The sequence below is a fragment of the Egretta garzetta genome, unplaced genomic scaffold, assembly GCF_000687185.1.
Source record: "Egretta garzetta isolate BGI_Z169 unplaced genomic scaffold, ASM68718v1 scaffold246, whole genome shotgun sequence".
Taxonomy (NCBI): domain Eukaryota; kingdom Metazoa; phylum Chordata; class Aves; order Pelecaniformes; family Ardeidae; genus Egretta; species Egretta garzetta.
In genome coordinates this window covers 1,311,841-1,323,685 of record NW_009259976.1, presented here as the reverse complement: position 1 = coordinate 1,323,685, position 11,845 = coordinate 1,311,841, and the positions used below count along the sequence as shown (strand labels likewise).

Genomic DNA, 11,845 nt, shown 5'->3' with positions numbered 1-11,845 from the left:
GGAAGTTTTTTTTTTTTTTTTTTTTTTTTTTTCCTGTGGTGATTAAATCTAAACAGAAAAGTTCGTCTTTCCTTCCACTGTAAAGTAAATGTGTCTTCGATTGTAACTAATTTATTTATTTATTTACTTACTTTACAGAGATGAGAAATACCTTGCCTGATTTATAATTTACAGTTCAGTGCATTACGAGAAATCCTTTTACAAGAGATACAGGGAGGGAGGGAGGGAGGGGGAACACATCAAGTAAATTTAAGGCTGGCCTGGCAAATCCAGGTCAGGTGGTCACCAAGGGAATAACTTTGAAACCAAATCAAGGAACTGGTTTTGATGTGAGTGGATCAAAAGAGTGAAAAGGGGCGGATGTCATTTACTCAACCGAGTTCAGTTATCTCAGTGTGTTGAGTGTATGCCACAAACACAATACAAATAATGGATAACAGTGATAATCATGATTAACAGATGGAAGATCTTGATATGTTTACTAGGGTTATAATGAATGTTTATAGAGGCAAGAGCTCCAGATCTGTATATTCTGCCCGGTCACTTAATTAGCAAGTCTGCTTCTCTGCATCACATTCTTACACTATTGTTGGCCTGGGAATTGCAGTTCAATATGGCTAAAATTAACAATTCCCTGCATCTCAACCACCTAGCTTAGGGGGACTTGTTCCTTCCAATAATTATCATCAGGGAGCATGTGAAAGCTCTCCGGGGGGCATGCTGGTGACAGGAGGACGTTCTTGCTAAATTTTGCAGGCAAGTCCAGTGTAGGACAAAGGCAGGTATCCAGACATGTCCTGGAGAGCAGATGGTCTCCCAGGTAGCCTGCATGGGCTCACAACCCCCAGTGGCCGCTCTTGTGACATCCCTGGTGACAGAGAAAACACAGGGATAAAGTGAAAGAGCAAACATTTACAGGAGAGACACTCAAAAGCTGATTTGGATCTTGGTGCCCAGTAGCTATTTATTACCAGTCTTGCTTCTCACTTATTTTGTGTTAGTGTCTAGAAACCTTCAATGGTGACCTGGGACCATGGTGACAGGCACTGGGCAGAGGCTTTGCACAAACCCAGCCCTTGCCCTAGGGAGCTCACAGCCTAAAAGGAAAGAGGGCAAGACAAGAGGGGGAAAGGTAAGGTAAAGAAATGAAGGTAGTTTGGGAAAAATAAATTAAAAGTCATTCTTTGGTGGTGGGCCACCTTGTTTCCAAGGCACTCGTGTAATTGGCACTGGCCACAATGGGAGGAGCAACTAACCATTAGATGGCTTCAGACGTCTTTTTTCTTTCCTGTTTCTCTCCTCAGCCAGAAGTTTTGATGTTGCGATCAAATCGAGCGAGTACATGAGTGAGCTGCTGGACCAGGCCTCCTTTCATTTCTTTGTGACTGCACGGATCAGTGAAACGGGGAAGATTCTGGCCATGCAGAAGGCGACAGTCCTGGAAATACCCACCCTGAGGATCAAGGTAGCTCAGGTCTGGGGTGATGGGGAGCGACCACCATGCTGCATGTGGGCTGTTCTCTACAAGGCTGTCACCTTGACTTCTGGGATGGGGAGGGTGTACGTGTGTGTGTGTATGTATGTCAGACCTTCAGTCTAACATGGACTTTATAAAGCAGCACCTGGCTGGAGTGTGAAAGGGTGTATAGGTGTGTTAGATACTGTACTGAGTATCCCTACAGTCAAGACTGAGGCTGACAACATCACCGGTAGTAGAGAGCTGAAGTGATCTCAGTGGAGGAAGGAAGGGAAAAGATCTGAGAAAGCTGCAGAAACTCAAAGGATAGGAGAGGTTACTCACTCAAGTCACTCAAGTCGTTAGCTACTTCAGCAGTCTGTTATATTTAAAGCAACACAGCACAGAGGCCTCTTGCTGAAGAATGAAGGACATCACTGTTGAGGTGAATTTGCTTGGAAAGCTCCTACGGGCGTTATGGCAAGTTCCTCCAAGCTTGGGTGGCAGCACCCGTTTGGGATGATGCTTTCAGGATTTCAGTGCTTTGCTGCCGCTCTGTGAATGTTCTGTCAGTGCACTTCCCCAAAAGTACAAGCATTTCTGCAGACGGTGGCACGGTACCTATGAAAATGTAGAAGTATAATGTTTGTGGTAGGACAAGGACCCTATGTTGTATGGCGAAGGCAGGGCTGAGATTTAGAGTTCTGAATTCATAACTGGGCATCCAAATAGATTGCCTCATTTTCAAAAGCGCTGAGCCTTCATCTGCTTTGAATGATGTCATTTGGGTCTGCTTTTTTCCTAATGCTAAAAAAAAAAAAAAATAAATCAAAACACCTGTTCAGGAAGCATTACATAAACATGAATGCAGCTCTCTCAAATTCAAGACCCTGAAAGAAATCTAAGTTTATAGACTTTTTACCCCCTGTATATTTATTTGAACCAATGTTCATGTTTCCATATAATAATGTATGTAGTAACCTGAAACAGCAGCCTTCTGCAGAAAAAGCTTTTTAAAAAATGTAGATCAAAACTACAGTGAAGTTTGCAAAATATTTCATGGTCTGCAGAAATGTCACTGCAACCTGATCAGATTATTGGTATTTTCAAATAAAAGTTTTTTTGGTTTACTGAGCATTCTAGAGAGGAGGTAAACAAGACAGATGAAATCTACTTCGAATACCTGTCTTCAATAACCAAATTTTGAAAGTAGAGAGTTCTTTCAATTCAATACTTAAACAGAACATCTTATACAGGATCCCAAATTTCAGCTTCAAAATAGTTTATCCTCCCTGCTGTTATGAAGAAAGGACGTTTAGTGTATGAGACAGGTTGTTGTCCAATAACCATGTCTTCTAGAAAAACTGAGTTTGTCTCTTCTCTGTTTCTTTGTGATGTGTAAAAATAACCTGAAATTTTAATAGCTGGATTTTTTTTAAGAGAGAGAGTGTGTGCACGCATATGTATATACCTATGTATTTACATAGGCAACCTTGCTTTATTTTTTTAAGAAATTTGCAGAAGCTTACCTCTCTAGATTTCTTGTCAGATTTCTTCATTGAATTGACTGGCAGACTGGAGTTCTTAATGTGAGAGTAAGGGAGAAGAATGAAAAAATATCTTTCCCTTCTTGTCTTCAGATATACCTTTGATCTTTCTCTGTTGGTCTAAGGAGATTGTCATAGTTAACAGTGTAGGAAATTACACCTTATTCTAATTTAGCATGAGACAAGGTTACACAAATAAGCTCAGCAAATACGTATCATGGTCTTAGTTGCATGTGTGGGAGCTCAATTTGATTTTGAATCCCCCCCGTGTAACAGTGATCTTAAATAGACAACTGAAATAAGGAGGACATAAGACTTTGATGGGGCTAGGACTTCTGAAAATGCCACTGATGTCTTTTTGCAAAGTCAGGTGGCCAAATGCTGTTGAGAGCTTAGCTGCGAGTATCTGACTCTTTACTCTAGTCAATATATCAGTATTTGGTGCAGAATAATCCCTTAGACCAGAGTCGTTCCAGCTTTTTGCAGCTGTCATACTCCTTAAACATTTGCAGTAGGGCTGCAGACCCTAGCACAGCACTTTAAAGGTATTGAGAAGATACTTGTTTTTCTTAGTTACCTTTCTCAAGGACCTTTAAAGTAGTCTATGGGCCAGCTGGGATCTCCTAGCCGTAAATTGAAAACCCTTGCCTGAGCCTTTTATATTCTGTGAGAAATGTTCTGTTTCTAGGGGGAAAAAAAAAACCCAAACCAAAATCCCCATGCATGTAGTCTTTGTTTAAAACCATGTTCATTTGGAGGTGTTTTCCAGGCAGCTGTACTACCAGCTCTGATCTGAAGGGATAGACAGAACCCTTCAGCTGTGTACTGTAATACAAGTGGAAGCCAACGCAATCACTGTTCATTAGCCTCACAGTTTAATATTTTCCAGTGCAAAATGTATTGCGTTTTTGCTAGGTAAGGGTTTTGGAGGAAAATTGGCTCTCAGGTCTGCGTAGAGCACAGGCGCAGGTTTAAAAACCCTTCAGAGCACAAGAGGTGTTTGCAAGGCAGGGGCAAGCTGGGGCACAACACTTTGGGGGCACAACACTTTGGGGACGGGGGGAAGAGGCCCTCTCAGTTGGAGACTCAGCTCCAGGACTGTGCATGCAGGTTTCTGTTTTTTTCTATGGAAATGAGGGCCTGCCTCTTGACTTGCCTTGTGGCTTGAGGGAAAATTGCAATGGGTAGAAAAATCTGCAGTGGTACCTGTGGGCCCATCCAACAGTTTTCTTCTGACTAGGCTTTCTCTGCCTCCTGCTGTTTTGCTGTGTGCTCCATTCCCCACGCCCCCCCCTTCCTTGCAAGTACTGTGTGTTTAACCCTACAGATTTCACCGTGGGGCATTTTATTATAATCAGCTTGTGGAGCATTGTCCTTAACTTGTCTTGCAGACCCGAGGTGAGATGGTAGCAAATAAAGAAACGTCTCTGACTGTGGAATTCACCAATCCTCTGAAACAAACCCTGGAGAACGTCATGCTCCGCCTCGAGGGACCCGGCGTGCTGACAACGATGAAAAAAGAGTTCAGGTAGGGAAGGAAACACAACTAGCTGGGAGTTTGTCCCCTGCTTGCTCACAGGAGGAAGCTCACAAGAGACACTGAACTAATGCTGTGCTGAGTAATTCAACTCAGACACTCTCTCCTCACTTTAAAATCCAATACAGAGGGGAGCTATAGGTCTCAATAGTCAGAAGCCAGGCTGCCCAGAGAGACTGCGAGAGCATTTCATCTGCTCAGTACCAGTGCTGGAGGTAGTGGGGTGGGTAGGTGCTAATGCAGCCTGAGTTTACTTTTTCACTGTATTACATTATTTTTAGCGCGTGACAATAGCACCTACAAGCCGCTATCACAGAAAGACAGACAGATTTATCCTACACACGAAGTGTTTACTGCCACTCGCTCAGTATGCGCAAATCAAGTCCTGTGCTGTTTTTAAAAAAGGGCTTTTCTCCACTCATGTTAATCATGATTATACAAGGCGTTCAGGTACCTCAGATGATCTTTGCAAGCTTATGCCGAGGCAGGAAATGTGTGTCAGCTGCAGCGGAGCCCGGGGGGATGGCTGCAGCGTGTGTGCGAGCACGCAGCTCCCCCCCGGTTAGCACCACTGGCACGGGGCTGCCCTGGCACAAAGGCGCATTCCCAATGTGGGGTGCTCCCAAGCCTGAGCAAAAGGAAAGCCACCTTCATTATTCTCAGAGCTGCACCTCATGCTACCTGTACGCTACGCAAGGTGTTTCCTAAGCCCTCTGTCCATTTGAGTTCAGCGTTATAAGCTCAGCAGTAGCCAGTTCCAGGATATATAACTGAGATCCTTGGAAAATTTTGCAGCCATTGCTTAGTCTTGGGCAGCCAAAGCAATGTTATCTATCATTACCTGAGCTGATGGTCCCCAGGTGTGTGCAAAAGGAGTTTGAAAAATTGCCTGTTCTTCAGCAGCTGCATAAATTGTCAGCATTATCTGCAGCCAGTAGGGGAGGGCTGAGCCTGCCTGCACCTGGGCCAGGGATAAAAAGATCAAAACCAGTCTCCAGAGTGGAGATGGGTAGAAAAATGACTGCGAAAGGGCATCATACTGTGCTTGCTTTGTGGATGCGGTATGTCACAGATGCTGCTGAACATGACTCAGCACGGTCCACACGAGTTACACAAGTTGCAGCAATAGCCCTTGCTGCTGCCCAGCCGCGCCAGCCACCCCTGTTGTTTTGCATCCTTCTGGATCCAAAAGCTGCCGTGGGCTGCTCTTGCCTTCAAGGATGCAGAAGTTTTCGGGTGCATCAAAGGCACGGGAGCTAGAGAGAAAAATGACTCACAGAACAGACGTCATTTTCCTTCAGGTCACCATGTTTTCCCCTTTTCAGTAGTGCCCTTGGCATCATTTAAAATGGAAACGGATCCGCTTAGTCATTTTAAGATTTAACTTCTCTGAGATGAATGAAGACTTTGGGTTATACACGCAGAGGACAGAGCAAGGGGCAGTTGTAGTTTATTTAAATAATAATCACATTTGCCTCCATGCATTCAGAGTGATAAATGGCTCTGGTGTGGTGATGGCTCAGCATATTATGCAGAACCATTCATCACTGAATTCTCTCCCAGGAAAATCAGATTAGGGTGGCTTTACTCCATTTGCAAAGGGAATTAAATGTATTCTAGGCTTTCCCCACCCTTCCACTGCTTCCCTGTCCATCAGGGACTGTTGCAGATGGGATGTGGCGTCTGCAGTTCTTCATGGGAATGAGACTTTTGACCTCTCTGTATTTCTAAGGTAGCTTTTCTGTATCACTTGGATGACTCCACAAAACAGGTATGTGCATTCCAGCTGATACAACATTATTCTGGGAATGAAGTGCTTTGAGGGCTTCAGTCTTGACCATTCATAAGACTAGATAGATAGATAGATAGATACTTAGCTATTAGCCTCAGAAAGATGAGGAACATGACTTATGGAAAAGCCTTTGGCAGCAGCAATTCCTACATGGGGCATAGTCCTTGCATGACAAATGAGAATTAACCAGGCAGTGATGGATAGTGTTAAAAGGATTTTAGCCAAGCATGCATTCACACTAGCAGGTAAGTCACTTTGGGTGTTCCTGCATGTCAAATCTCAGCTAGTATTAGCGTTTGTAAAAAGAAGCAAGTTGGTTTAGAAGTAGGACAGTAGAGAGCTCTTGTCTTCCTGCACACACTTATATATATAAATATATATATATATATGCAGAGATGATAGAACTATAAATCAGAGATGGTAGTGCTACCCTCCCTTACTGGAGCCCTGTGAAGATATGGTCTGGAAGCCTTCATCCTTAGAGAATCTGGCCCGCAAAGTGCTCAAGAAAGTAGACTGAACCTTGCTGCACAGCAGACTTGTGTAATATCTTTTTCGCTTTCCATACAGATAGTCCCTTGCAGATCATTCCCATAAACTCTAAATTTAAAAAGGTATTTAACCTTGTGCAGCAATTGAAGTCATTGCTTTATTATGCTACCATTTTAGTGGGTATTTGGTGGAGCAGGCAAGCCAGTTGAGGGGAACAGAACATCTCTCATTAAGAACAAAGATAAAAAGAAGGAAAACACTTGCTGGAAGCGGTCTGCACATGCTCACACCAAAAATATGATCTTCCTCTGCTTTTTCTTTTCTAAAACTGGGTACATGCCCCAGGGTACCTGTGACTGTATATGCAAAATGCAATGCAGTGCCATGTAGAGATACCTAAGCTAACCCCTACGGAGCTAGAATACCTCTCATTTTAGCAGGGGCAGACTTGCACTGAAACAAATATTCAGGTGGGAGGATCCCAGGCTAGCTCATTTAGAGCTAATTAAGGTTTCTTTCATTTTGGCAACCTGTGCTAAGCCTGGGCTGTCTTTTCTGTTCTGACCCTGGCATAGGACGTGACATCTGAGAGCCAAATCCCACCAGATAAGAATTTGAAACAGTGACTAAAGTTTAGGCTTGCTTTACCTTCACTTTGTTCAGTTGTTTGCAGAATACCATAGACATGCGAGATGAGAACACTGGCTAAATTCATAATCCTTTTACTTAATGCTGAGGGAAAGAACACCCATTTTTATAAATAGCTCCCCACTACACTACCTTCTCCATTGGTTCCTTTGGAGTAGCTGTATCCTGACATCCCCCAAACATAATCAATCAGTCAATATCAGCCTTCAAAATCTGCACACAGAACATGGTGAAAGCACCAAGAAAACACAGAAACCCAATACCTAAGGCTCTCCGTGCATCTTAATTGTAGCAAAAATTTAAAATCAAAAGCAGCACAGAATACAGTTGCTTTGTAGTATGAGTTATCAAGAGCCATACGTAATGTAAAAGAGTAACTGCTAAGAGCAGGACTCCCAAGAACACTTTGACTTATTTGTATGGACATGAAGAAGCCATCTGATGTGGCCAGTGAGGAGATCTGCTGATGTTACAGCCGCGGCAGGGTGGTTCAGGGTAGGAGCTGGCGGAGGGGCTCGGCATCTCAGCAGCGCTGCATTGGGTTTGCAGGGGAATACCCTGGACACTTCACAACAAGGACTTATTTAACCATTTAAGGAATCACCAACAGGCTACAAACAGGTAAAACGGCATTATAGAGTAGAAAAAAAAAGTATGTTAGCTATAAAGAAGATAATTCTGAAAGTGATTGTGAGAGGAAGTGACAGGAGGCAGAAGAAAATGGATTCATTTTGGAAGTTTAAAATTAGCCTGGAGGAAAGGCTAGAAAAGGCTTTGGCAGAGTCAGTTCTGAGAGGAATAGAAGATGGAGGGAATAATTTATAGGACACTTATGAGAACGAGTGAAAAATAGAAAACCTGAAACATGTTCTACCATCCACCTTCACTTTCTCCAGTTGTGGGGCAGGTTGAGAGCGCCAGCTGACTGATCACAATACTGTTACTTTCCTTTCTCCCTACAGTCAAATCCCAAAGAACTCTACCTTGACCTGGGAAGTAAAATGCATCCCAAAACGACCAGGGTTACGAAAGCTGATTGCAAGCCTGAATTGTGATGCTTTGAGGCATGTGTATGGTGAGCTGAACGTCCAGATTCAGAAACCATGAACCAAGATGCTGCCTTCATCTCTCCTTTACCTAAATTTCAAAATATCACATTGCGGGGAGTGGGGTGTAGAAATGTGCTTATTGTTATTTTGGTCATCCTTGTGCTGAACAAAATTTGATAAAGACAACTAATCGGTAAGATCAGGGAGAACATGAAAAAGCACCTGGATAGTGAATGATCTGAAATTAAATACATATAATTAAAGGCAATTCTAGGCCCTATTATTCCTATCGTTCACTTGTATTTACGGTCTTTTGCATTAGTGCTTCAAGGGAATCTGAAAAGCTCCATTCACTAAAGTAGTCTGAACTTTAGTTTTAATTAAGGCCTGATATTTCACTGAAAAGGAAAAAAAAAGAACCCAGTGTTATAAATTCTTAGACTGAATTACACAACCCTATGGTAAATCATTCAGGCTGCAATAAAAACAGGTATTTCTAGCTAAAGGGACTGCTTTATCTTACAGTGTTATCATTTTCCAGTTCATGGAGAGCTTGCTTTCCTGGAAGCATGTCTCACGATGTGTTCTCTCCAGAATATTCACAGCTCCTTGTTTCCTCTTGCTGCTTCCCCATGCTTTTTCTCCTACTCTTTCATGCATGCAGGCACCCACACATACAGACTTCTATATTTCATGCCCTCATCCCTCCCAGTATGCTATTGATAGGCCGTTCTTCTCCTTGCCTGACAAAAAATCCAGAGTTTTTCATGCCCCTGCTCAGAGCTGATCACACCAAACTTGCGTTTACTGGTCACATCTCTTGTGCATGGTGTGTTCTCTCTTCAGCCTTTTCCGGCTTTTCTTCTCCTGAACCCACCCTGTCACCCATTTCCCACGCACGTGTGTGTGTGTCGGGGGGTTCACTGCCCCAAAGCTGCCCAGGCTCTGCCAGCTGATAAGTGGGGTGAAGGAGAGAGGAGCGGAGGTGGCAGCCTGAGGGTCTTCTCCTGCCAGCCCCACAAGCCTAGCAAATATCCTGCCCTGGAGCTGAGGGTGAGTTCAGATTAAACACCTGGGGATGAGTTTAGACTAAGCCATGCCTGAAAGTTCCCGGGAATCATGGCTACAGCAGAATGAAGTACTGTTACATGAGCAACCCCAGGAATATACAGGGGCAGAAGCTCAGCTGGAAAAGGAATAAAGATGTATCCTGAGAGTCAGAAACTCAGAAGCTGGGTCTGCTCTCTGCCTTTCTCGCAGCATATTCCTCTGCGAGGTGCAGTGGGGCCTCCCAAAGCATCGCTCCTCCCCATAGGACCTTCTGGCCCAGAAGCTGCTCTGAATCTGTGGTTTCCATTAGTCTTCCATGCAAGGTACTGCTCCATCCTAAGCCACATACCTTGTTGTTCTAGGGTAGCAGGGGTACGTGTGTGTGTGTGTCTTCATTTTATATCTCCCCTGAGGTTCTTCTCAGGATCTTTTTGAAGGCAAAGATGCACGTGCCACAGGCTGCGGCAGCTTCTCTTCACTGGCCACAGTGTCTAAGAGCATGTCCCATACTGACAGCATGAGTGAACTAACTGAGCTTCCAAAGACATTAAAAGGAGCCTCATGCTCAATAAATGCTGGGGCTTTATTGTGCTCTGTATGGCTGTGTCATTTTGTGGTCCCATTAGTGAGAAAGCAAGGGAGATGACTTGTCTTCTGCTCCTCTTCTTGCCACGCACTGCCTCCTGCAAAACCTGTGACCCGCTGTTTGAAATAAGCAAGTCCTGGGAGAGGAGAAATGCAGGCTGCTCTTTGACAAAAAGATGCGGAACAAAGCAAAGTTGCATGCCACCCCATACACTCAGTGAGTGCTTCCAGACCCAGAAACACCAGACTTTTGGGGGCTTCCACTTCAGGCATGGGCACACGCTCATTTTGTGCAGCTGATGTGACCACATAGAAACTCTGCAATGTCAAAGTCTCCCAAATAAGTCCTCTGGGGTATGAGGGACTGAACAGGGTGTCGTAAATGCAAGGTTACAATCTCTGTTAAGTAATTAAGCAGTCATACCAGAGCCTACATCATCTAACAAAATTATCCATTTTTTGCTCTTGCATATAAACCTGCTTTCTATTCCAGACTTTTTATAACCACAGTGTAATAAGAATTTGAAATAAAGCATGTCTGATTGCGCTTGTGTTCTGTATTTTGATCAATCACCTCTATGTAGTATCACTATAGACACCACTTGCTACATCTTAATTGTAAAAGTTAAAAAATTTGCCTCTAAGCCATGCTAATAAAGGTACCTTTTTTCGTGCTAAGGAGAAAGCCCTATCTTTATTTAAAAAACCAACCAACCAACCAACCATTTACAGGCTCAGTCTAACTATTTACCTTCAGTTTTCTTTCTGTTTTAACAACTGACTACCTAATGCACTGGAGAAGGTGACAATTTCCAGAGCACATTGCAATGCCAGCAAAGAGAATTCCCAGATTCCCCTGGAAACTGCTTTAACATGTCAGATCCATTAAGTGGCTGGTATGCTCCTAATGCAACCTTACCTACATCCCACTTCTAAAGTGTGTTTCTCTCAACTAAATATTTCAAGGCATTTTACTAACAGTCATTAAGAGGAACAATGTTCACCAGGAGACAGGAAGAATTTTTATTGATAGGTTACAGAGGGGTATACTGAAGTAAAGAGAAGTTCAGGGACTTCAACAGCCCCTGGCACCACCAGCCCACTCGCTCTGTACAGAATTGCTCACAAAAACCTAAGGACAAAAACGAGGATGGCCTCTAGGTTTTCAGCTGCTCATCACCCCGTGGATGGGCTCTCGTGTGAATCATGGGTAAATCTGACTGAAGAAGCAGTGAGTGCTGTAATATCAATCAATAATAAGGTCAGATTGGAAACCCCAGATCTGAAGGATCTTTGAATCTGAAAAGAGTTTGAGTTCAAACTCTCCAGCTGAGGGTCTTTTCTGAGTGGGGTGAACTTGTGTCCACAACTGAACCATCACATCTCTGAGATGACCGGGGAGGAAAAAGTCCAAAACCCAACCCGTGCCCCCGCAGATCCCACGCTCCAGCAGCTCAGAGAAGCCAAGTACAAACAAAAGTCCGTGTGCTCCTGAAAGCATGCCTTATTTGTTACCAACTGGCTACATCCAAGCTACAGAGCAGGTTGCTTCAATTCCCATCAGTCTGTCAGATTCAAAATCTTGATATGGGTGAAAGGAAACACACCTCACCTGCAAACCTAGGAAGAATATATTGTTAGTCATTAAAAATAATCTAATCAAAGAATTATTATTAGCCAAGATAATTA

At 43.6% G+C, this 11,845-nt stretch overlaps 1 protein-coding gene across 1 annotated transcript in view; it reads left to right on the top strand.

The window, feature by feature from the left end:
* F13A1 (coagulation factor XIII A chain) overlaps window positions 1-10,763 on the top strand; it is a 64,156-nt gene extending 53,393 nt beyond the window's left edge. The window contains exons 14-16 of the mRNA XM_035895893.1: window positions 1,309-1,465; window positions 4,395-4,531; window positions 8,435-10,763. Coding sequence (XP_035751786.1) covers window positions 1,309-1,465; window positions 4,395-4,531; window positions 8,435-8,579 — 439 coding nt within the window. The 3' untranslated portion in view covers window positions 8,580-10,763. The remainder of the gene's footprint in view (window positions 1-1,308; window positions 1,466-4,394; window positions 4,532-8,434) is intronic.
* The last annotated feature ends 1,082 nt before the right edge of the window (window positions 10,764-11,845 follow it).